Source organism: Melampsora larici-populina, assembly GCF_000204055.1.
Source record: "Melampsora larici-populina 98AG31 unplaced genomic scaffold MELLAscaffold_32, whole genome shotgun sequence".
Taxonomy (NCBI): domain Eukaryota; kingdom Fungi; phylum Basidiomycota; class Pucciniomycetes; order Pucciniales; family Melampsoraceae; genus Melampsora; species Melampsora laricis-populina.
In genome coordinates, this window is record NW_006768796.1 from 332,383 (window position 1) to 359,589 (window position 27,207).

Sequence of the window (27,207 nt, forward strand, 5' to 3'; positions counted from 1 at the left end):
GTCAAAGCCGTTTGATATGGGTAATTTGGTGATGAGATCATAGCTAATGTCGGTCCAGGGTCCTGCTGGCACTGGTAGCGGCTCAAGAGTTTTAAATGGCTTCTGTGTTGTTGATCTTACTCGTAGGCAAGAGTGACACCCATCTACATACTTGTTAATGTATGCTCTCTGCAACGGCCATACAAAGTGTCTTTTGACAAGACTTAACGTCTTACTTCTGCCCGGGTGGCCTGCTAGTAGTGTATTGTGCCGGCTTTGCGTAATGTGATATTTGATGTATTCGCTGTAGGGCACTTCAATCCTTCCTTGTTTGTAAAGCATACCGTCCTTGATTGAGTAGTCCTGCATTGTGTCCTTTGTTTTTGACAAGTTTGGTCTGGCACATGCATCCATCAAGGTGGTGATTCATTCATCTGTCTTGTTGCTCTTGCGTATAAGTTCAATAATAGCATTGTCAGTCAAATTATCCTCCTGTGTGTTGTCATTATCAATCACGCCTAGTACATTGACATCAAACCATTGCTCAGCATTGTCCAAGTTGACCTCTTTGGTATCAAACAGATGCTCAATACTGGCTACGTCAACCAGAAAGTATCTGGTCCTATTTTCTCCGGCCTCAGTAGTTGTCCAAAAAGAAAGATTGGTGTCCTCAGTGGGTTTGAGATCTGGCCGGAGCAATAGTGCATCTGGCTTGGCTGATTGTTGTCCGGGTCTAAATTTGATCACAAAGTCAAAACATCCCAATGTTCCGGCCCATTGTGCTTGTTGGCGAGTCAACTGCTTCGTATTCATAAAAGATTCTAAGTTGTGATGGTTGGTGTAGACTATGAACTCCAAGCAGTTGGGGTTTCCTTTGAGAGAGTGGCACCATTCTTTAAAGGATGCCACAATTGCAAGCAGTTCTTTATCAAAAATCTTGTAGTTGTGTTTGGCCTGCACAAGTGATAAAGAAAGATAGGCAACTGGGTGGATCTTGCCATCATCTTTGGATCATTGTGACAGCATTGCTTCAAGGGCAAAGTCAGAGAAATTGCACTCTAATAGAAAATTTTTGTAGGGATCAGCAATTTTCAGTATTCGGGCTGTGGTGAATGTGGTCTTCAGTCCTTCAAAAGCTTGTTGACACTTATCATCCCAGTAGTCTGGAGCATTCAGTTTGGTCAGGTTGTGTTGGGGTCTGGTAGTTTTGGAGAATTGATTGATGAATTGTCAGTAGAAATTAGCAAAGCCAATAAATTTTTGCAGTTCAGTGGTGTTCCAAGGAGCTGGCCACTCTTTGACTGCCTTGACTTTAGTGGGAGCCATTCTGAATTTTTTCTTTGATATGATAAGACCCAGGTATTGAACTTTGTCTTTCAAAAATTCACATTTTTCAGGTTTGAGCCATAATTGGTGCTTATCTAATATGTCCAGAATCAAGTAAACTGCTCCCTTGTGATGAATTCCCTTCTTTGTGAAGATCATCGTGTCATCTAGGTAAGCAGTGGTGTCTCTACCAATACATCCTATGAATATGTCGTGCATACGGTGATGGGAGTACCCCGGGGCTCCCATAGGTCCAAATGGCATTGTAAGAGGTGAAAAATGACCTTGCTTACAGACAAATGCCAGTTTATCCACAATATCATACCGATTTGACAGTTTTATATGTCAAATCATAGGGCAGCAAGCTGCGCAATACAATTTGCGTCAAGGCAGCCACAGCAAGAAGACAGCAAACCTACGCAGGAAGTACCAAACTTATGAGTGCAAAGTCCAAAAGTACCATACCGACTTTCCAAGGGCGGTACATGTTCAACTCCCTGACCTTGGAACTGTCATGCAAATGTCATTGGAGGATGTTTTCTGGAATTGGGGTGAGGTGGATGAAGAAGAGCATGGTGAACATGCTGACAAGGTTTGAGCGGGTATAGAAGCAACCCTACTGCAAAGAAGGGCAGTCAAGGAGCTGAGACGCATTGCAAGGGAAGTCCGACAGATGATTGGTTGGGAGATCAATTATTATCAAGGGTGCAACTATACTATACCGGTATAGGTATAGTTGGGTATAGTATTGTTTACACCATACTATACTATACTGGGTATAGTATAGTTGAACTATACTTTACCCAACTATACTCAGTCTAGTATCCTTTCACCAACTATACCTGGAAAAGTGTTTTATATGTTTTCAATCAACTTATCCAACTATACTGCACAGTATAGTTTGGTATATCTGAGTATAGTTCATCTATACTATACCGAGTATAGTTCAAGTACAGTATAGTTTGACTATACTATACCAAGTATAGTCAAGTATAGTATAGTATAGTTGCAGCCTTGTTATTATGAACAAATCATGTCATTTGAAACACAATAAGGTGAGCTTACTTCTATGTTTATTACATTCAAATGAGGAACTAATACCACCGTCTGCCATTTCAGAAGACAATCCAGCCTGTCAGACTAGGAAGATGTCTCTACACAGTATCATATCAAGAAGGTGTTGCAAGCTGTGGAAGAATTGGAGCCAAGATCTGAAGCATCAGCTTCAGGATACTCGTGGAGATCTGGAAGTATGCGCAGAGCTTAACAATGCTTTGGAGGTGTCTTGGGGTAGGGTGTACCAGTGGGCTGGGGAAGAGTGGGAGATTATTGGTGGGGCTCCTGTCATTTGAGCTGAGGAGCCTGACATGTACAAGGAACAAGAAAACTATATGTATGACCATCTATATGACATGAATGGTGAGGTTCTATATGACTTGGGCTATGAGTAGAGAAGCTTCTAGTCTCCTTTTACTTTATCACTATAAACATACAATGAAATATATATATATATATCTATTGTAAAATGTTCTGTTGAGTCCGATGCATAGAAAAACATGGCTGAGCAACCATTATTCCACCACAGACAATGAAGAAGATGTGTATGAGCACATAAGAAACCTGATGGGCAGGGTGTTGGTATTATGAAATGTTTCAAAGTTATTTGTGCAATGTTTAGATACAAATCCATTGTGATGTTTGCCTGACACATTAATTTAATTACTCCATGTGGTTAATCCATCATGACCCAGAGCTTATTCAACCTGAATTTGATCTAATGGAAATAGATCAAATTCAGGTCATTCTTGCTGAATGACCTCAAATGCAGATGTGATCTTTGGACACAGAGCAAGAAGCACCTGATCTTTGTGTATCTTCATACCCAAAGAGTTCTTCTTGCTCTGAAGAGGTGATATCCACATATTCCATTTAATAAAAAGGAATATGCAGGCAGGGGAAGTAATCCCTAATCATATTGTCCACAATCCCCTAAAGCATTTGAGGATAATATGGACTTAGACGTCCCCACAAAGTTTAACAAAATGGAATATGCAGTTGATGTAATCTCTAATCATATTTTCCACAAATCCCCAACCCATTGGTGGATAATATGGAGTTAGGGATAAAGGAGGGTATAAGGGATACCCTCGTTGTGAAACCCCTAAAACCTTCCACTGTGACATTCTCTCTTTACACTACACAAATTGTAATCTTTACTGGGCGGTAAAGAAAACTACGGATGTAGAAAAATCCTGAGGCAACGGGAAGAGAGCTAAAAATCTGAAAAAATATGCACCGTGTTCCTAGATGTTGGGGTGTCATGATGAGTATTTTTTTGTATTTTAAACACAGATATTAGTTAATGTACTAACAATAAAGGCTGAAAATCATCAACAACCCACCTGTAACAATACCTGAAATTTGGGTCATGATTATGAAGACAATATTTTGTGGTCTAAAAACTTGGATAACTTTTGAAGTTCTGCTCCAAATAACTCCATTTCTGGTTCATGCAAAAGCTGAACCATTCTCATTTACACTTCATACAGGTAGTAAGGTGTTATCTAGTCATGTAAACGCTCTACATATGTTCAAACAGTTCTTGATAAATAGCTCTGTAGAATCTTTTGCAGACCAGCTACAGATGTGATGTCTGAATGATAAATGTAGAGGAAATACTCACCTTTTTGATGAACTGAAAATCGAGTGATGTGATTCAGAACTGAAAAAGGTATTGATGTTTGAGGATTTCAAAATCCTGTCTTCCAAATCATGGGCCAAATTTCAGGTATTGTTACAAGTGGGTTATTGATGATTTTCAGCCTTTATTGTTAGTACATGAACCAATATCTGTGTGTAAAATACAAAAAAATACTCATCATGACACCCCAACATCTAAGAACAAGGTGCATATTTTTCAGATTTTTAGCCCTCTTCCTGTTGCCTCAGGATTTTTCTATGTCAGTAGTTTTCTTTACCGCCTGGTAAACATTACATTTTGTGTAGTGTTATAATCACTGGGTCAACTCAAAATTTTTTTTTGTGGTCTTTACCCTGAACACCAACAACATCATCAATCATTAATCATTTATAATTTGGAAAATATTTGATAATGATGAATAGAACCAACACAACAGGAGCAGCTCCAGAAGAGTAAGTCAACCGCCAAGTCTTTAATCTAAGAACCAACTTTGAGTTGCCTTGACAGTGATAACTGAACCAAGACATTACAAGCAATTATTGATCACGAACAAATAATCATGATCAGGTTATCACCATCACCAAGCTCTACACTAGAATCCATCAAATCATGGATTCTGACTTTATCAGAACAACCTTACAACTTACCACCACCTAGGTTCATAGACATGACTGAACACTCTGATGAGAATTGAGTAGCATCATTAATCTATACAAACATAACCAACGCCGCCACAGATACGGTGCTTGTACCGGTACCGCACCGTACCGTACCCAGGATACCATACTGACTTTAGGGGTACGGCACCACAAGGCCTTGCCTGACGGTATCGGAGGGCCCGGTACGGTAATTTGTACCATAATCGTTTTGAGGTACAATATCCAATATCTAGGCTGTCCAGTACAGTCAACTCTTGATGTAAGCATATTGACCGTTGACAGATTTGCTGTGCTTACATCGAGCGATGCATAATTACAAAGTAAGCATAATTCAAGTTTTGTCCTTTTTTGGCTTGAATTATGCGTTTATGGTGAGAATGGGCCCCCGGCGCGCAAATATGAGCCCCACTGTGAGCGGGGAGGAGCCAGCCCAGCCCCGCCAAGTCAATATGGTACCGCCCTGCAATCGGACTTACCACACAAATAATCACCATAAAAGCATATTTTTCCTCTCCTGTGAGATTTATGCTTGTATACACAGAGAAAAACTTGCGATAAGAGCATATTTTTGCCAATCTTATGCTTTAATCATTATGCATCAAGCAATTTGATTTTGGCGGAGCACTCACGTATACCAAAAAAAATTGCGTGGCAACCCTTGCTTACATCGTGATATGCATACATGGGGCTTGCTTATATCGAGAGTTGACTGTACCAGAAATCGGATACGGTATCAGTACCGTGTCTGCTTTTGGTTGGGGAGGGGCGGTATCCCTCTGGCCCACGTCTTCGTATCCAGATTCGTAAGTTCATTCCTTCCTCTTCACTCTTGATATCCCTGCATTCACCCAATTTGTACGCTTTTTCACTACTAGCTCCGATCTTGACATGCAACCATGGCTATGGAAATCGAAACCAGGCTGTGCAAGGGTGGCCAGGCGGTATATGAGCAGCCTATGGCGCTCCTCAACAAGGTTTGTCCCAAATCCATCTGTCTTTTCAATCCATCCATCTTCAGTTTCTATTATTTTAACTCATAACTCTCAATTTCCGCTTTTTCAACACAGTCTCAACCGTTTCACATTCATCCTTTCAATCATGTCATCTTCTTTGATCGCCGAACCAACTGCTTGTTGCAGTACACGTCCTTCTCCCGCCAGAAGGCCTTCTGCCATGTTGGCTTCCCCATCTGACTCTCGCCGTTCCATGCGTCAAGCTGCAGACGTTGAGGACGACTACACTCCAACTGCTTCTACCTCTTTAAAGCGCAAACGCATAGACTTAGACGATGAATCAGACAAAGACGAACCACCCGAGTCCCAACCCAAGAAAACCTTTCAAGCACCAGCTAAACCTCAAAGTAAACGTCCACATGCCTCACAAGTTATAAAGTCTAGTTTCAATCAACGAGCCAGAGGCACACATCAACGCTCTGATAGTCCACCCGCTCCTGCTTCATCGACAAGTCAAGTACAACTCGAGATTAACCTAATTCAAGATTTCAATGACGAGAACAATAAAGTCCTAAAGAAAGGAGTCAACAAAACTAAGTCTCAATCCCAATTCGATCCTCTAAAGCAATACTACAACAGCGAGGCCGAGCAGGGCCCAAAAGATGTAAGTGACTTCTTAACTCGTTTCCTATTATGATAATCTCTTCTTATATAAGTCAAATCAACTAACCTCTTATGTTCAATTGTTTGCTACCATGATCGATGGACCATAGGAACCTGGCAAGCGCACTTACTATGCATGTCTATTCTGTGGGACTTTAGTCAGATCTCTTGTTGGGTTCACATCCAATATGTGGACTCATCAAGATGGTTCGAAGCAAGACGGGAAATCTGGAAAGCCCGGTTGCAAGGCGAGGGATGCAGCTATCGAGCAAGGCTGTATCTTACCCCTCACAATCTTTCAACAGCGTACTGAAGCAGCCTTGGCCTCCAAAAAAGGACAGACGTCAATTACCACTTATGCTCAGAAAGTACGGAAGTTTGACAACCAAACCCTCAATCAAATGTTGGGCATGTGGGTGCTTAGGACTGCCCAACCTTGGGCTCGTGTGGAGGACACTTATTTGCCGGCATGCTTCCGTTATGCCAATCCAAATGCTCAGTTATTTGGAAGGACCTGGGTGGCAACTTTCGCTCATGAGGCTTACCTCGAATTACATGCTGTAGTCACTGGCGAATTAAAGGTGAGCTCTTTATGTATTTCTCATCATTTCAATTCAATCACTAATTCCTTTCATTAATAACCTTGATCAGTCCCTCAAGAGTGCCTTTGGTCTAATCCACGACGCCTGGACGACCAAAGGCAACCGGTACAGTTTTATCAGCGCCAGTGTCACATACATCACTTCGAATTGGACCTTTGTCACCTGCCACTTTGCACTCAAGCTCATCGCCTGGCACCACAAAGGTGAATGGCTTGCCGAACCTTTGATTAATCTGTTGACAAAGCACGGCTTACACACTAAGATAAGTATTATCTCTTAATACTTTATCTTTTTATAATATCTCTTTTATGTGTCATTAACTTATCTGTCCCTTATAACCACGTGTTAGCTCAAACCCACAACTCCGGCAGCAACAACAATACACTGGCGGAAGCAATGCAAACTCGGTTGACTAAGTACTGCAAGGATCAAAATGAACTCTTCCTTTGGGATGCTAAGACCGACAGAGTTAGCTGTGTATGTCACAAACTAGCTCTGATTGTCAACGCAGGCCTTCAAGTGCTGGGAATCCAGGCTCCCCCTCCACCTCTGGTCAAATCTTCGATGCTAGGCAATTTCCTGGTTCCAACAACAACACTTCAGACAGTTATTGAAGAAGATGAGAATGGTGAAGGCAAACCAATTCCTGATGCTCAATCTGACTCTGACGACAAAGTGGATGATGGTGATGTGAATGTACCTCAAGAGGCTGCCAATCCCGATTGGTATGGGGTTGTCGATGGCCCACATGACATCAAAGAAGTGGCTGCGACTGACAGGACCGCTGCAAATGCAGTACACTTACTCACAACTAAAGTAAGTGACATCTGATATGAATTTCAATATCAAACTTGATCAGATGAAAGTCTAACAAACTGTTAAGGCCAGGATCGGGGGTTCTTCGACAAGAGTCGTGGCTCAGCAAGGTTGGTTCTGGCTATATAGGTAGATTGTCAGATGAGGAATGCACAACTGGTGCAACGCACAACTGATGTGGTAATCTACTTAGTGACATGTGATAAAGTAATGTCACAGAGTGTTGACATGTGAGATCATAACACTATACCCCCTTTTACGCCCAAGCTCTCTCTTGTAAGCTCTGCGTTCCTTCCCTGGGCAGCATTAAAAAACCCTGTGGGGAAAAAGCTTGCCCTCTCACCTTTTTCTCCGTGTCCTCTTGTGTCTTGAAGATGCGTCCGGAAACTTTTCATTAAACTCATTGACTAATTTCATACTGTTCTTCAAATTGAGTACTGGTTCCCACGAGTTTTCTTCTGCGCTGAATCCTTTCCAACTAACTAAATACTCTAATTTGTTAAATTTTCTTCTACAATCTAATATTTCATTTACTTCATATTCTTCATTATCTTCAATTATTATTGGACTTGGTTCTTGTTGCCTTCTTTCTTTGATGCTGTCGGGTGTGTGTTTCTTAAGTAGTGACACGTGAAATACTGGATGGACGCCTTTCATGGATAGATGCAACGTTAGTGTATAAGCAGAACGTGATATTTTCTTTACAATATTGAAAGGGCCTAGCCACTTATGATCTAGCTTAGGGCTGGGTCGTGTTGTGGAAATGTTCTTGCTATCTAACCAGACTTGGTCTCCAATCTTCCATTCTGGCGTGGGTCTAACGGTCTTGTCGAATTGTTTCTTCATAATATCCTGTGCAATTTCTAAACATTCAGTTAATTCAGCTTGTACTTCTTTCAATGTATTGATTCTTTCCTCCACTATGGGTACGCATTGTGCACTGGAAGGGACTCCACCAAAAGTCGGTTCGAATCCGTAGTTTGCTTTAAAAGGCGAAACTCCCGTCGATGCGTGGTCTTTGTTGTTATAAGAAAATTCGCCTATAGGAAGTAAGTCGGCCCAATCGTCTTGTCGGTAGCCTACAAAGTGTCGCAAATACTGTTCAATGACCTTATTAACAATTTCTGATTGTCCATCAGTCCTTGGGTGGTAAGCGGTTGACGGGTGTAATCAAATACCAAGTCTTTTGTCTAATTCGGTGGTGATTTGAGATATAAACACGCTACCTCTGTCCGATGTAATGGTTTTTGGTGTCCCATGCAGTTTCCATACATTTTGGATCATTAAATCAGCGAGTTCGTTTGCCTTCATTGTCTCATTACAAGGGATGAAATGAGCCATCTTTGTTAATCGATCAACCACTGTTAAAATACTGTCGTGGCCTTTTGATTTCGGTAAACTGGTGATCAAATCGTAGCTGACATCTGTCCACGGACCTGCGGGTATGGGAAGCGGCTCTAATGTCCCAAATGGCCTCTTTGTGCTTGATTTGGTACGTAAGCAGGAATCACACGCGTCAACATACCTATTGACATACGCTTTTTGTGAAGGCCAGTTGAAGCATCTCCTGACAAGTGCGAGGGTTTTAGCTCTGCCGGGGTGGCCAGCTAGTAAGCTATCGTGTCTGCTCTTGAGAATTTCGTGTTTGATCTTGTTGTCATCTGGTACCTCAATCCTACCGTTGTTGTACAGCACACCGTCCGTTATTCTATAATGAGATGTTGACTTCTTGATCTTTGTGGATATCGGGTTGTCGATAATGTTGATAATTTCTTGTAGTCGTGAGCAATTTGAGGTACTCTGCCTAATTAAATCTATGATCTTGGTGTCGTTCGGCCCTCTGTCTTCAGTCTCGGTCTTAGCTTCTGATACTCCAAGGACGTCGATCTCGAACCAATGCTCAGGGTTTTCGAGCGTAATCTCTTCGTCTTGAAAGAATGATTCAACACTATCAATGTTAGCCGTGAATGTTTCAGATGTGATGTTCTCTGGTCGTAAGAGCCGTCCAAATGTAAGCTTTTCTTCGTTAGGGGGTGCTAGGTCGGGTCTTCTTGACAATGCGTCAGGTCTAGCGGCTTGTTTCCCAGGTCGAAATCGTATCTGGAAGTCGAAACAACCCAAGATTTCGGCCCATCTAGCTTGGCGTCGTGTGAGCTGTTTGGTGGTCATGAAAGATTCCAAGTTCCGGTGGTCTGTGTAAACGATGACATCTAAGCGGTTGGGGTTCCCTTCTAGGTAGTGTCTCCACTCCTTGAAGGATGCAACTATTGCCAATAATTCTTTGTCAAAAATTTCGTAATTCCGTTCTGCTTGGACGAATGAGCGTGATAGATACGCCACCGGGTGCAGTTGTCCATCATCTTCACACATTTGTGATAGCACCGCGCCCAATGCGAAGTCTGAACAATCGCACTCTAATACGAAAGGCTTATACGGGTCGGCAATCTTTAGTACTGGTGCCGACGTGAAGGCGGTTTTGAGTTTGTTGAAAGCTTCGTCGCACTTATGATCCCATACACATGGTGTTTTGTCTCTTGTAAGGTCGTGCAAAGGTCGAGTGGTTTTAGAAAAGTGATCAATAAATCGCCTATAAAAGTTTGCAAAACCTATAAATCGCTGGAGTTCTGTCACGGTTTTGGGGGCTGGCCAATCTGATACTGCTGCAACCTTGGTTGGGTCCATTTAAATTTTGTTCTTTGAGATTAGAAGGCCCAAGTATTCCACTTCTGTCTTTGAGAATTCACATTTCTCTGGCTTTAGCCATAAATGGTGTTTGCTGAATATTTCCAGAACTTCATTAACAACGGACACGTGGTGAGCGCCTTTTTTCGTGTAGATCATGGTGTCATCCAAAAAGGCAGCTACGTCCTTCCCAATATGGGTCATCAGTATATCTTGAATAAAATACTGGAAATACCCTGGGGCGCCGGTTGGGCCAAAGGGCATTGTCAGAGGAGCGAATTGTCCCAATTTGCATATAAATGCCAGCTTGTCTTCGTTGCCTTCAGCAACTCGAAGATTGCCGTATGCATTCCGCATGTCTAGTTTTGTAAACTCTTCAGCATCCAGTAAGCTATCGACCAAATCCATGGTTAGCGGTAGGGGGTACTTGTTCTTGACCGTAACCGCGTTAAGTTTGCGGTAGTCGAAACAAGGCCTCAAGTTACCGTCTTTTTTCCCGGTGAACAGCACCGGCGCAGCCCAAGGTGAAGTTGTACGCCTAATAGTTCTGTTAGCCAGTCCTGTCTTCACCATTTCTTCCAGCGCGTTGTTTTCAGCAGGTGATAATGGGATTATACGGCTGGCTTGAGGTTGAGCGCCTTTAATGAGCTCTACTTTGAAATTGTACTGTCGTCGGGGTGGTAGTCCTTGAGCCTTTGCCTTGGAGAACATATGAAGATATCAATGGTAAGCCACTGGAACCAGTTCTTCAATTGTCTTTTTGGGTATTAGTTTCTTCTTGTCGGCGGCTAATCGGGCAGATGTTGACCAAGACGTCCGTGCTGCGTCCACACTAATCTGGGAATCAAATTTCAAGGGGCATAGGGGCTTGCCAGCTGCTTCAACAAATTTGGTGATTGGGTCTAGAGCAAACTCACATTGCAGGGGCGTGAATGTATCATCTCTGACATGCGCCCCCTTGTCAAAGTCCCTAGTTTTCCCCAAAAGTGTCGCGTCAGGATCCTTAGGGGTGTGGTGCGGGCTCGACGAGACTGTGAGAACAGTCGCAATGCTTTCATGTGGTGTAGGTGAGTTCAAGTTGTTCTTGTCCGTCTTGTATGCAAGGATATCGGTCAATTCGGCGTTGGTAACGTCGGTGGGCTCGTGTGACTGGGAATTCCTGGGAAAAGAAAGCTTGCAAGCTGTTTCGAGATGTTTGGGGATAGTACTCGAAGCAAACTCACATTGCGGGGGCGTGAATGTATCATTTCTGACACGCGCCCCCTCGTCAAAGTCCCTAGCTTGCCCAGTAAGTTCCGCGTCAGGATCCTCTGGGGTGTGGTGCGGGTTTGACGAGACCGTCGGGACAGTCGCAACGCAGCCTAGGGTATTCGTGCAATTGTCGTTGTCCGTGTTGACGTGGTTCTGTGGTAGGTTCTGTAGGGAATGTAGATGCTTGCAAGTCTCTTCTTCGGGATTGTAGGTGTACAAGTGATAGGACTTACTCTGCGGGGATGGTAACGCATTATTACTAACGCACATCCCCTCGTCACTACGCCTAGCTTCCCTCACGACTTCCACGACAGGATTTGGTAAGGGTGTTGTCGGGTAAGACGACTCTGTCAAAGCAGAGGCAGAAATCGGGCTGGAATCGCTGATGGTACCGCTGTTCCAGTCAATCCGGTGGTGGTTGTCTCGGATCCATGGCATGCCGAGGATTCCGTCATAAGTATTCTTGATGGGTGTGATAATAAATCTTGATTCTTGAGAGTCGTGGTCGATGTTGAGGTCGATTTCGTATGACGAGGTTGATTGGGATCCGTTAAAACCTGAGATGTCTCTTGAGGTGTTAATTGCGTAACGAAGCAGACCAGCTGCATTGGCAAATGCTTCTCCCAGCACATTATGAGTTGCGCCGGAGTCAATCAAAAGGCGAGCTGGAGGTATTCTATATGGTGTGGCTCAGGGGACTTGGGACAATGAAAGAGAAACTGGCAAAAACAGACGTGGATCGTCATTATTGCAAATTACAACAGCACTTGCTCCCAATTCTAAAGTTTCTACTGATCCCCCTTTGCTCAAGCTAGGCACAACCTTCAGGCTTGAGCGCCTCCATTTTTTGAATCATCCGCTCGACTAGATCCCTCTCCTCTATCTCCTAATGCAGCCAACTTCATTTCTAACTCAGCAATCTTAGCACCATAATTGTCTCTCTTCCTCCCACGATCACCTCTTCCATTAGGACACTCGTTGGCTCGATGACCTTGTTTATTACAACGGAAACAGGAACCCGTACGCAAGCGTTTGGCTTTCTCTTTGTCGGATAGTCGGGTGAAAGAGGCCGAAACGTCCATGGCGTTAGGGTCGCGTGCAGGAGCATTGAAAGATGTAGATGTATCCGCAACTCCATGTAATTTATTGTCGAGTTTAATGGTGAGGTTTGATATTTGCTCGATTGAAGCGAAGTCGTCTTGAACTAAGACCATGGCAACCCTGATGTCTTGTTTCAAGCCTTGTTCATACTGGCTTATTAACGTGGGAACTTCCCAGCCGGTGTTGTGAGAGTGTATATTAAACTCATGGGTGTAAGCCGCCACGGTAGTTTTCTGAGATAGAGATCTGAGCGCCTTTTCGGCCTTGGCTTTCTTCTCTGTATCGAAATACATGGCTTTGAAGTTCTGAACAAAGCGCTCAAAGGTGACGAGGTGTTCCGTCTCTGGATTTAGTAGCTCCATCGTGAGGGGTTGTGCCCAAGCGCTTGCGGGTCCCGTGAGGTAAGACAACGCAAACACTACTTTACTTCGATCATCTGGGAATAAGTAATGATGCGCCATCATATAGAGTTGTAACTGGCTCGCAAAAACTTCGGCGGGTCCTCCTTGAATTCCATTGAATTTGTCAGGTACCGCTACCTTAGGTCCCTTTGGGACTGGTGCTAGGTTAGAATAAGGAGCCGGAACGCTTGTAGCAGCAGGAGTGTGGCCGGGGCTCGTCGCAGATTGCGCGTTAGCCGTAGAACTCTGTCTAGCTTGTTGCGACTCAATGGCGATTAAGCGTTCTTCGGCCCGGCGATGATTAGCCTCTGCTTGTTCACGGAGGGACCTTTCATTCGCCAATGAGTTCTGGAGTTCGAGGATCTGCCGTTGAATCTCTTCCATAGTTGAATCAGGAATGCGGGGATGAGCGACCTGCAGTTCTGTGGATTGTTCGGTAGGAACGTCGACGAAGGTTGGCTCGGAGTCACTGTCGAGATCGTCGTCGTCTTGTGGGGCTCTGTACGAAGGAGACGTGATTGATGTCTTGTAGGGTTTTCAAAGTGGTAGTTTTAATCTAACTTTGAAGATTCTGATCTATTCTAAACTCTAATATATCGGCTGATCTATTCTTGAAGTTTAACTTGCAGGAGTCTTCGATTAAGTTTGAATCTGATATCAAGGTTTCTAATGTGTTCTCAATTCTAAATCCGATGCTTCGGTAAGTTTTAAATCTAAATCGCTGGTGATTGGTGGGGTTTCTGATGGTCTATCTCTAAATCTGCGTTCTGAAATTCGATACTAGTCTAATCTGTGCTTGATGCCTCGAGGCTTGTCTGTTGATGATCTGACAATATGTTAAGGCCAGGATCGGGGGTTCTTCGACAAGAGTTGTGGCTCAGCAAGGTTGGTTCTGGCTATATAGGTAGATTGTCAGATGAGGAATGTACAACTGGTGCAACGCACAACTGATGTGGTAATCTACTTAGTGACATGTGATAAAGTAATGTCACAGAGTGTTGACATGTGAGATCATAACACAAACATGTATTTTTCACCTTAGCTTGATGTGGTAGGGCGTAAGATTGGTGGTTCAGCAGTGATGTGTATGCTGTTTGATGCAGTCAGCAACGCTCTGTTGAAGCAGAAACTTCCAAGGCCAATCCCTGGTTATGAGATTAGATGGAACATCAAATTACAGTGTTGGAGTTGGTTGTACAACGCCCGCAAAGTAAGTATTCATACAAAGATCTCATCTCTTCAAACCATACTAACAAATAAACATTTTTAGGTTATCGATCAAATCCTAAAAGAAGACCAAATGGAGCAACCTCACCGAGGTCAACCCGTTAGAGCTGCCAAGACCGTGTTACCTCCCGGTGTCAATCAACCACAAGGCATATTCAACAAAGTGATGATTTCACCTGAGAATGGAGACAAATACGGGATATTATGGAACTTCTACAGGTGATTCATATCACATCATATTTCAAACTATCACTTACACTTACTCACTATGGGTTTTTGTAGGAGTTCAAACACTTGACCAAGTTTTTTGAACAAGATGGACCAACTGCCTCACTAGTCATTCGGGAGTACGTCAAGCTCCAGAAGGCACTTCAAAAGAAGATTGACGCTACCAGATCACAAGCAGATCCTCTTTTCCCAAAGCACCACACCATGCTTGTACGAGTGAAATCATACCTGAAGGAAGCCCTTGGATCACATGTCATCTTTCTCGCGACCATCTTGCATCCAAGCCTACACTTAGATTACTTCAATTTTGCCTTTGGAGTGGGTTTTACCAAGACGGCTATGGCAAAATATCTTATTGAAGCCGCTTACACTCAATGTAAGGCTGATATGGAGGATAGTGGATGTAATGCTAATACTGTAGTAAATAGTTCAGTGGGTCAAAGCAAGAAGCTGGGAGAGGATGACGAGGAATTCCGCAAGCACAAGGAACAAAACCGTTGAAACACGGCCAATGAACTTTGATCCTATTTAGAAATGGCGGAGGAACCTGCACCCGAGGTGGGCGAGAACCCACACTTAGCTTTGGATTGGTGGAGGGTAGGTTTCTCTCTCTATCTTTAATTCTTTTTCAGACTCTGATCTACCTCTACCGTTCCATTGAATCTATGTGCAGCTGAACAAAGGCAAATACCCAGTCCTCAGTACTGTTGCGCGTGACTACTTGGCCATCAGTGCCACTGCATGCCCCGTTGAGAGAAGTTTTTTTGCGTCGGCTGATGTGTACTCCCACAATAGAATGTCTCTTAAGCCGCATACCATTGAGCGCACAGTTGGGGGCCTTTTGTGGTCAGTACAGGGGGTAAAGATGAAAGGCAAGTTTGAAGCTGCACAAGAAATGATGGGGGAATGTATTTCAAAGGACCAGGGTGTGTGAGAGAGAAGAAAGTGAACGTCCATTTTGTCCTTTTACTATTTTTTTCATCTGTTTTCTATTTTCTATGAAATTCAACGGTACGGTACGGCAACGTGTTTGTTTTTTTGCACGGTACGTGGTATTGTACCGTATCGTCTCACTATCCCATGATAAGGTATAGTACCGTACTCTTCTGGCAAGCGAAGGTACGGCACTCCTGCTATCCTTTTTATGGTATCGTTGGCTTTGGTACGGTATCTGATATTGTACCCGAGCCCAAGTACGATATCAGGTACTGTAGATCTGAGTACTGTGAGAGCGAGTACGGTACTGGTATTGCCGGTACAATACCAGTACCGTATCTTTGGCGGCGTTGACATAACTGATCAATTAATTGATAAATTATGTGATTCAATTAATGAGATAAATCAAACTAAATACCATCCATTAGACCAACCAAATTTCATTGCTGTTGAAAATGAAAACAGAAGAATGGATCCGCTTTGTTTTAAATTTCTTAGTTCAGGTTATTTAGGATCATCAGTTTTAGCATTGTATTCTTTGTCAGATATTTTATCTTGTCATCCAACAACCAACAAATGGAGTTATATATAAGCATCATACAAGTTAAAGGAAGACCGTGTTCAGCGGCAAAACTCCCAAAACTCCCAATCCCTACTCCAAATTTCCCGGTTTCCACGTCTTCATCAGTTTAATCCATGCTGACGTGTACTACCCCAAACCGTGCCCAATTAATGAACTGCATCTGGTCGATGGTGGCGGAGCGGGTGTCAAACATACAGATTCAAAAATTTTGTGAGTTATAAGCTTATACTACAAGCCTAATACATTTGCAGGCAGCTTGCTAACATGTGTTGAAACTCCAATTTGTATCATGTTCTGGGTTGGTGGACAAACATGCCAGCAGGTTCGGAGGGTAACTACGCATACTTTGTACTACCAATCGTGCGACGGAATTATCATTGCCCAACAGATGATATCACATCGACTCATACTCAAGTTGAACATGGGAGTGGTATTAGGATTTATGTTGCGTTCGAGTGTCAAAAGCGTGGTATTGCTCACATGGACTTTGTCCTCAACAGCAATGCTTCAATCATCTGACTGAGCACGTGACCTTAGTTGTATTCAGAACCGCATAGGCACATATCTATACTGTTAATTGGGTTGAGAACAAATGCTCATGTATATTTGGCTTAATTTGCTATTCATGCCTTATTATCAGTTCGCTCCCTGATGTTGAAGGGACAAATTAACAAGTTTTGTATGAGTCCGAGGGGGTTGGAGTTTAATTGCGTGAACCAAAGCGGCGCCAGCCGCCAATTCATTGAAGCGGCGCCCGCTGCCCGAATGTACTAGTCAAATATAAAATGACGAAAGACCAAACTTAGTAAGAACAAACTTAGTAAACCTGGTCTGAGGAAGATCATTCAAGAGAAATGGCATGTTTGCTTATATGGAAATGTAAACATGTTATGTAGTTTCCATAACGTGGTGTGGTATACGCTTTTTTTGCGGAGGTCACTCAATCAAAGTAAGTAAGGTTAGATAAATGCAAGTCACCACAACACTCAATCCAAGTAAGTGATGTTAGATAAATGCAAGTCACCACAACATTGATGCGACATAGAGTATGTTGCATCAATTCCAATGGAGTTTGCCACATAATCACCCTACAGCAAAGGTAATTAAGTCATTCTTGGTTTTGCCTGGCTAGGAAGACAGTCACAAAGATGATTTTGAATGATTGAATTTATAAAGATTGCAAGAAACAATCCTTGTTTTATCTTATAACCACATTTTTGGATTGAACATTTCACCTTTTACTTTGTAGATAAAAATGTATATTTGCACCTTTAGAGACCACATATTTTAACAAACAAATATTTGAACCATCTTCATAACTATACGAGATTCATAAATATGGTCACGTTTCCAAAAAAATTATAAACAACCACCTCTCTTATAGATACGTCACATAATGGAATGATATGAAAAGTGGAAATAGATCAATAACCCTAAGTCTCCTCAACCTGGTCTTGTATTGTTACCTAAACCAAAGCAACACAGCTGGTCTTACCGTCAATGTTCTTTATTACTAAGACTAAGGCCTCTTGGCTGTGCGGCCAAGCTGCCCAGCTGAAGCTAGCCTTGAGAAGGTAATGCCATATTTAATTTCTTTAGGAGCACACTGTTTTGGAATTGTTCCTACATTGTCACATTCAACACATACATTATCATAAAACTGAGTCACCTTCAACATACCTTATCATAGAACAGAACCAAGTCACCTTTATGGCTACCTTATCATGATTTCAGGTAGACCCAATCATATTTGATGTGTGTTTACAACAATTATAATTTCAGAAAGCTCTCCTAATCACCATATTTACATAACATCACCATATAAAATCAATCAAGTCTTTATATGGAATACAAACACTTGGACTGTAAAGAACAAATTGAAAATATGTTATATAAAGAGTTGAAACCATAACAAACAAATTGAAAATCTGTTCCATTTGCAAATCTGTTCTATAAAGAGTTGAAGCCATAACCAACAAATTGAATATCTGTAATTCTACCAGGAAACTATATATCACTATATTCATAGGCCAGATACATAACTTTGAGAAGCTTGATGGGCAGCAGAATGGACACGTGCCTTGTGCCTCCACCGGTATTCTTCTCTTCTAATAGCTTCCTGCAAGTTGGTACCAAAAATTGGGCGGGTGGAAAGGGTAACATCATGGAAGCATCAATATATTGAGCTCGCCCAAAGCCACCACTTCTAGCACCAGAAACTCTAGCTGTGCTGGCATACACATTGGCGTGTGAGTACAAAGCCATGGATATTTGCAAAGGTAGTTTCTTACTGTCTACAATGGGAAGTATGGTGGCAACAGAGTGATCCAGAAATTTGAAGCAGGCATGTAAAGAATAGCCAGGATCAGCACAAAAGCTTACACCTAGCAAACCAAAATTCCAGTGCCCAGCTGAGTTGTCCTGACCATAAGCAAACACTGAATCAATCGGATTTGAGTTTTTGCCATCCCAATGAGGTGCTACTTGTATATTAAAATTAATATGTTGTCCTGAGAAGCAATCATACAATCTGTTAACATCAAACCAATGTGACGAGCATTAGATGAGTATCACTTGCCATGAATGATGTGCTTGTCTGTTCTTTCAAGGTGTTCTACAAACAGTGGGTCAGAGTTCTCTTTGAGGTAGCTGATAACCTTTTCAGCCACTTCATAGGTATCAGGCTGGACTTCAGCGTTGATAACTCGGGATACTTTGTAAGCCCAGTGCATTTCTTGAATTCTTCTGGCATTAATAACTCTCTTGAAAAGACAATCCTCACCCAGGGCCATGACTTGTGGGAGATTGTGGTCAGAATCGGGCCAGTCGCCACACTCTTCAAGCCTGTAACCCTGACATTCAAAACCTAGTTCCATCTTGGTGTCAGCCAGGGCACTGGCCTTGTTCCATATGTGGTCAGCTTGAAGGCTTGCAATGGACTGGGTGCTTTGGTTGTGAGCTTAAGATGAATGTACTTACAGATCCAAGACTGACACCGTTGGACTCATGGGCAAGTTTTCCACGTAGCGCCCCAGGCACAGGAACAGGATAGTTGCCAAGGTTTGAGTGGCGTGTGGTCGCTGAAATGGAAGGGTCAAAAGGGCTGTGGATGGTGGAAGACAAGTTTTTTGGTTCTAGTAGGTCTTTGTTAATGGGTCTGATGAAAGCAGGAAAGGCATGTAAATGTGCAGAGCCTTCCAAAGCTTTGAGGCCGCTTGCCTGTAAGGCAAAGCCATAGAGGTTATATCAGTAAAATATTCAATCATAGTGAACTTAAGAAGACTGAGTGAGCAATGAACCGCGGCAGCTAATGCGTTTGCATTGGGAGCAAGGCCCATGGCAAGGAATTGTCCAGCAAGGTCCACCAAAACAATAGCCTTATTCAAAGCCAAAGAGCGGGGAGACTTAGATATCTCTGCAATCAGAGTCTGCACTGCCAACATATTGACCTCGGATTCCAAAACCCGAGGTGTTCTGGATCTGAAACCTTAGACAGGAGCTTTCCGAGGTTTTGATTGGAGGTAATCTTTGGCGCATAATGATACCTTGGACAGAAACCTTGAATAAGATCTGTCCGAGGATTTGCATCCGACAATACCTTGGATCTCCCGACCTGAGGCATCTAAGTTGGTGGTGCTGTAAGGCTTTCATATTGGGATAGCAAAGACCAAAAGGGGCAGTGGAACCAGGTTGAGAATTGTGGGCTTGGATGGTTGACTTGATGTATAAAGCACATCTCCTAATGTCATTTTGGCGACTGTTAATGGGGAACAAGGTATCACGATCCTGGAGGAAAATGTTGACCAATTGAGGGATATTGGGTAGTGTGAGGTGATTAGTTTCAAAAAGAAAGAAAGAAACTGCCAGGTCGAAGTCAATAACTTCAGGAGTGACACCTTCTAGCAATTGCCAAATGTGTTGGTCAATCATCGAGTTGTAGTTGAAATGGTTTTGGTAGTGATGTCCAGGCTTTTTGGGCTTGAATTCTTCAGGCAAATGTGAAGTCCTTTTACTGTTACCCTTGGCTGCTGGGTAAGGTTCAATCAGACATTGAGGTTCTCAGTACTGCTTTCTGTTGGCCGGCATTCTGGGAAAGAACAAGGTATTGATGAGCATCATGACACAAAGAAGATTAAAAAACAAATACATGGGTGAAAGAAGTATAATTGAACGGAGGTGGAATGTTGTGTAATGGACTTGAATATTATCAATCCCCATGTTGCAACGGTAGTGGTCTTTGCAGCCTGAGTAGTATCAGTCCTGCACCACTGGGAATGTGGAAGTCATGGTTTGATGTGAATCAGATGTGGGAAGGAAATGAACACTTACCTTTCAAGTGTATAGTGATGGTTCAGTTTGATGGAAAGGAAATGGAGCAAACTCTATCTGGTGGAAACAAAGGAAATGAGGAAGTGGTGAAGTGATGGGAATACTGGGTGAAATTGTAAAGAAGGGAAGCACTTACCTTTCAAAGTATAGTGATAGTGAGTGCAGTTGGAAGGTAAAAGATTGAAGTGATTGAAGTGTGATGGTGGCAATTGCTATGGAAAGGGGACCAATAGAGAGGGATCAAAGAAACAAGGGAAAGGAAAACCAGCTCTTGCCCTAACTAATTAATATGATAGAAATTTAAGAATTGGCGACACTTGACACAAGTGTCACCAATAACAAGTGTAATTACAGGTACCACTTACAGGTCCCGCATAACCAGAGTAACACCAAATCCTGCCTGCAATATTTGTTGGGAACACCCAAGAGCCAGGAGGATGGATATGAGTAATGTGTCCCACTCTGCTAGAAGCTGATCCTGCTGACTACCAAAGCAGCCAGGCACTAGAGACCCCCGGTTTGAGTCGTGGACACAGCCCTTTTTTGCACTCAATGGGCAGGGTGCTGCCATTTAAGTCAAGTGATGTTGTTTGAATTGCTTGGACCAAGTTAATTTTTAATGATTGCTCAATGATTTGGGCACCTCACGCACAAGAATCCATTATTCTAGTGGTTGCTCATGAAAAGTCAGAATCTTTGGAAGATGAAAGAAGGAAACGTCAAATAAGTGCATGATTATTACTTTGGATAGATTTGAACCACATTATTGGGATATTGAAGGGTTAGTTCACTACAACATGGGTTGGTGGTTTTCTGCAGGAGTAACAGGTGTAACAGCTTTTACAGTATACCGTCTAGCCAAGATATCCTGGTACCAGGTCTGCATCAAATCTTTATCATTCATGATTGCTGCAGGGCCTGCTGATAGCATCTCTGTGGTCACCTTTGAGTCACTGGTTTGATGCACAGCCAGTTTAATACCATTGGGAAAGATGGTACTTTGTAATACAACATCACAGTTGCTCCTCTTTGAATGGTTATGGACTCTGGTTTTATGAGTTTGATATTGACACTTTCAAGGTGGTTTACTTAGATCATGACCAATCAGAGTGAGTGATCAAAAACCTGAATGTGAGATAGGTGCCAACTCCAAATGAAAAACACTTACAAACCAGATGATTCAATTCCAAGGTAAAGTCCTTGCCCAACTGGTCATTTGGACTGACACCAGAACCAGTAAGCTTTGCCTTATGGTTTGAGGTGGTATTGCGTGTGGTGCCATAGTGATTGAATCTCTCCAGGAGACGATTGCAAGAAGAGAAAGTAGCAAGGTACACAAGATTGCCCCCATGAGGTGGTATTGAATTCCGTATGCCTTGTGAGTCACCTGAAGCTATGATTCAAAGTGACATTAGCACAGGTGGATCATACTGAATTTCAATTAAAAACCTACCAATGAGTGTATTTGTTCAATTTCTCCAATTCCTTTTTCTTGATACTTTGCAATTTGAGTTGTACGGCTCAAAGCCATATGGTCTTTGACCTTCTTGATGTTGATGAGGCGTTCAAAGACAGGCAAGTATTCTGCTTCTTCGACAGTTAGTGATTTGTGAGGTTGAAGGTGGGCTGGATCATTGGTTATTACAAGAGCAATGCGATCAAACAACATCTTTTGGAATATGGCAACATCACTAGTTAGCTTGAGTTCTTTCCAAGCGTTACAACCTATGTCGCTGTAAGTTGCAAGACAGTCCAATTCCTCTGGACTGAGTTCTTCACTGTTTGGTGGAACCACTTGAGGCACTGGTTTTGTACAAAAAGATGCTCATTTTTATTATGGTCCGTCATGCCATGAAACAAGAGACTACATACTTTTTTTGTCGACTGTTGCAACCAAGCTGAATTTACGGAAGAGATGGTAGGGTGGGATGTCCAAATTGTGTCCTCCGCAATGACTGAAAAGAAAAATTACCATTAGACAAAACCTTTGCTTTGGAGAACAAGATAAACAATGCAACACCCCATATCTGAGTGTGTCATATGTAATCCCCCCAGCCAGACTCAATACTTTCAGGTGTGTTATAAGTTTCTCCTCAAGAGCCCTGGCTTTGGCCAGGATATCAACAGGAATTTGATTGTGACCGGAGGCTTTTGCACAGCGTAGATAATGTTCAAGCTCCATGTCAGTCCATTTGTCAGCTAGTTCCTCATAGTTGAACAGGGTAGGTTTGGTGATGGGCTTTTTTGGGAGCGGGAAGCCATTCAAATCAACAGGATTAGCAGCTGCGTCAGAGACAGGCAATTTTTCTTCCTGGTGAGGATTCTTGCTTGATTTGCTGGCCACCTTGCCTTGTCTACACCACTTTTTTGGCAAGGGTATTTCTTCCCCATCTTATGGATCCGCCTCTTGTCCAGATTTGTCTGACTCAGAATCAGATTCTTCTAGTCATCAGAGGATAGGTCAAGTGAAAAAGTAAGTAGTGGGCTACACAAGAAATGATAAATTTGTGACTTACTTTGGTATGATGATGAAGAGTTGTGTGATTCATCATCACTATTGGTGCCATTCGACTCTAAAAAAAGAACAATCAGTATGCATTGTCAAATCAAAGCTGAACTAAATAGAAGAACACACCGTTTTCATCCAGGAGGACATTCTTTTGATTCTTTGCCAGATGTCTCCCAAAAGTTTTAGATGTCATCTGATCTGGGGGGAGGGCTGTAAAAAATCAAATATGGTGGCTATGATAGAGGTTAATATGGAAGGGGGAGATGGTGGATTTTTTCTGGAGGTCAATTGTTGCTTTAGTGGTGGTAATCACTCAACACTCATTTGGGTGGTGTGTTTTTTCAAAATGGTGTGCTGTATTGGAAGGAATTACACTATAGTATAATATGTTTGTACGGAATGCGAGGTGTGTCAAAGTGCCAAATCAAATTTCAAAAATTGAAATTTCAGAATCCTTGGGTCAGAAACTGAGAAAACCAGATTAAACATCAGATTTAACTCAATTACTGGTCAAAAAGTTCCTGTATTGGGGTTAAAACAATGTTTTCTGCCACTTTTCACAACTTTCGGAACCACAACTCTGAAATTCACCGCTTGGTTGGCACTTTGGCACAGTTATTACATGGAAATGCCAAAAATCAAATTTTGTGTTTACAAAATTCACAAATTCAAAAAACATAAAACACAAACCTTATATTGTGTCCCACAAGTCAACCATAGTCATGTCAAACTCCTGTTTCCATTGCATCGGAAGACACATAACCTATTCATAATTTCAAAAACTCATCACCCACAGCTGACATTCACACTTCAACTTGGACTGTCACTTTGACACAAGTTACGTAATCAATTATTCATTGCCAAATCTCTCACTCTTATCTTCAATCCATCTCATCATGCCTGGCCAAATAGAACTCGCCAATGCCATCTTACACCCTATCCTTCAGCAAGCTCATGACAACAAATGGAGGGCACAATCAGTCTCAGACAACATCTGGCAAACACACCAAATCAAGATCAGTGTTCAAACCATCCGCCGACATATCAAGGCATGGGGAGTAAAACACCAAATTCAGTATGATGAAGAGACTGTGAAGCAAGCTGTGTTAGACAAGCACAGCAAAAGTTATAATCAAAAACAAACCCTCATTTCAATGAAAAACAAAAACAAAATCCACATCAGCCGCTCCACCTTAGCTCGCCACGAGAAGAGACTTCAGATTCATCGGAAACGAGATGATCTTGATCTCAACAAAATTACTTATGATGAGCTTGTGCAACTAATAAATCAAATGGAGGAAAAATTTGGTCATGTTCTTGGTATCAAGAGTATCAAGAGAAAACTCATGGCAGATCATAACCATCATATTCATCGGTAATTAATCTATGACTACATCCGTTCCTTGATCATGTCTGATGAATTTTCTGGACCTTTCATTTCTCTTCAACTTTCCGCTTTATTCTAATGATGTTATCTCTGCTATTTTGAAAGTCATCAATCCTGACACGGTCGAAGTCAGAGAGGCTCACAAACTGAAAAGGCAACAATATTATGCAGGTGGTCCTAACCAGGTTTGGGCATGTGACAGACATGATAAATTGATGACTTATGGAATTGGAATCTATGGCTTCATTGACTGTTGGTCTTGGAAACTGTTAGGTCTCCATGCTCATGTTACCAACAGTGACCCTTGACATGTTGATTTATTGTATCTTGAACTTGTCAAGAAACACGGTGGCATCCCTCAAAAACTCACCACTGACCAAGGTACTGAGACCATTGACCTTGCTGGTCATCAAATGTACTTTGGACAGCAATACGGCACTCAAACCCCTGGTTTCCGGTACCATAGATATGTTCCCTCTACTAGTAATACTGGATTGAATCTGCTTGGGAGAAGATGCAAAATTCAGCCACTGGTCATCTGAAAGATGATATTGCTCAAAGGATTGCTGACAGTGATTATGATTCTGATGATCTGATGCAAAGGTGAGATTATCTATGAATTTTGTCAAGTGTCTCTTGTACTAAACCATTGTCTTCTAGACTCTTGTTCCTGCAGCTCTACATTCCTGCAATCCAGGAAGCTTTAGACACTTACACTGACTGCACAAATAATTTTCAATGGTGTAAAGATAACCGCTCTAGGTTGCCAACTGGATGCAGTGCTATCTATTGCTAATATAACCTAGCGGACGAGTTTAATTGTGTAGATTTCTTGATTGAGGTTCCTGGAGTTAGAATTGAACAGATCATTGAGGAGGATTATCCAGACCAAGAACAATTGTGGAGTAGGACACCTGAGTGGTTTGCGGGTGTAGTCGATGAAGTCATGTCAGACATGCAGTTTGATTATTCAGAATTAAGAACAACTAATGTTTGGGAAGTTTTAACTTTTGTATTAGGGAGGTTGAGAGAGTACAACTGGACTGGTACTCCTTTTGCACCACAGATAGGTGTGTCAGATGCAGTACTTACTTAGTATTTAAAATAAAATAATTATGACCTTGTGACTATGTAGTTTATTTGTTGTGACTAGCATACTGTGCTGCTCATCGGCTTTTAATCTTACTCTAAACTGATTCTAGTAATATTGAGCTTGGAAAATTCAATTTCACAAATTTCAAGCTTACAAAACAGAATGTGTGTATTGATTTATGACAAACAATTTACAAAGGCTGACACGTGTATCTGTTAGAGACAAGAGAAAGACACAAGAGAGAAAGTTACAAGAAGATTCATCTTCATCAAGTCAAGAAATAACATCTTTCAATATCTACTGTTATTGTAGCATTTGTTGGGATCTCCATCATCTTCTACATTACCCTTTGGAAACTCCTGCACTTTGAGTGCAGAACACTCCTCCAGTTCCTCACTAGGGACTGATAATGTAATCACTCTCTTTGCAAGTGCAGCTTTCCGTTTCTGAACCTGAATCAAGTGTTTTATGGGGGTCAGGGCTACCATGACAAGAGCTGTGTGCAGAGAAAGTGGTTATTTGACTTACATTGTAGAGATGCTGCTCAATGGATTGTCCAGTTACCACATGAAAGGCTCTTACAGGCCTAGTCTGACCAATGTGGTGCAGGTGGTCCACTGCTTGTTGCACTACCTGGGGGTTCCAATGGGCATCCTGAAAATTCACAACTACTCCATCAGTTTTCCCAGCACACAAGTAGGAAAGTGGCTTACCATTAAATAAACCTCATCAGCACATGTCATATTCAACCCTACACCACCAGCTTCTATCAAGACTACAAATGCCTCAACCACTGGATCCTTTGTGAAGGGATTGAGCTGACAAGTCCTCTCAAAGGTAGACATATTACCATGCAGCTGACAGAATCTGATTCCAGAGGCCTCAAATGCCATGATGATCCTGTAAGGAAATTAAGTTATTCGATGAATTGATGGTCATATTATTTGTATGCAGCAGGTCACCAATCAATGAAAGAATTCCACTGAGTATATATAACACTCTTGCCCCCGCCATTACATTTTTTTTCTGCAGCTTGTGAACCAAGTATTAAAGTTTTTTGCTAAGTTTCCAGTCAGTCAAAAGTGCATCCCATACATTGATGTCATGGATTCTTTCATCCGGTAATTTTATACCCAGCCTTTCCTCCATTGCATTGATTGGTCGATTCTTTTGGACAACACCCTTGAATGTTTGTCTGAATAGAAGGGGATGGTTGCAAGCAATCCTGAGATTGGTGAGTTGCTTGAAAAATTTGCCTCCGTCAAACTTCTGTTGCCTTTCAACCCCAAATTGACGTAGAAAACTTTGATAGTAAGTTTGATAAACTTCTTTAACCTCTGGTTGCATATCTAAAACAATTGTTGAGTGATCAATGGGCAGTAAATCAAAAAGGTGACTGTCCTTGGTTCTCCTGAGCATAATATATCTTAAAAGCTGAGAAATTGGGCCTAAATTTCCCCACTGAACCGGCTGAGCAATATGTGTATCCCAGACTGAATCCTTGTCAAATGGTTTTATATGTAGAAACTTGAGCATCATGTGAAGGTCTCCAAGTCGGTTGTGCAGTGGTGTTCCAGTTAGACACAATCAATTGACTGCTTGAAAAGCAGTGACACATTGGCGGGAAAAACTTTCATTCCGAATAATACTAGGAAAAGGAGGATTTCAGCAAGGGTAGAGGAGCTTGATCAGTGAGAAAAGATACTTACTGGGCGCCATCTATTACAATCCTGTACCATATAGTGTTGTATGTAAGACTGGCTGCATCATCATCCTGCAGA

The 27,207-nt window shown here is 42.2% G+C and overlaps 2 protein-coding genes across 2 annotated transcripts; both read right to left on the reverse strand.

Annotated features, from left to right (window-relative positions):
* Positions 1 to 18,115: 18,115 nt before the first annotated feature.
* Positions 18,116 to 19,446, reverse strand: MELLADRAFT_65209 (uncharacterized protein; the record flags this gene model as incomplete). Its single annotated transcript, XM_007412744.1, has 4 exons — positions 18,116 to 18,638; positions 18,731 to 19,047; positions 19,088 to 19,327; positions 19,408 to 19,446. 4 exons carry the CDS (start codon positions 19,444 to 19,446, stop codon positions 18,116 to 18,118), a joined length of 1,119 nt encoding a protein of 372 aa, XP_007412806.1.
* A 6,376-nt stretch (positions 19,447 to 25,822) lies between these two features.
* On the reverse strand, positions 25,823 to 26,319 carry MELLADRAFT_89725 (uncharacterized protein; the record flags this gene model as incomplete). The annotated part of the gene is made up of 2 exons (XM_007412743.1): positions 25,823 to 26,080; positions 26,140 to 26,319. The coding sequence occupies 2 exons, from the start codon at positions 26,317 to 26,319 to the stop codon at positions 25,823 to 25,825; spliced, it is 438 nt and encodes a 145-aa protein (XP_007412805.1).
* Between the last annotated feature and the right edge of the window lie 888 nt (positions 26,320 to 27,207).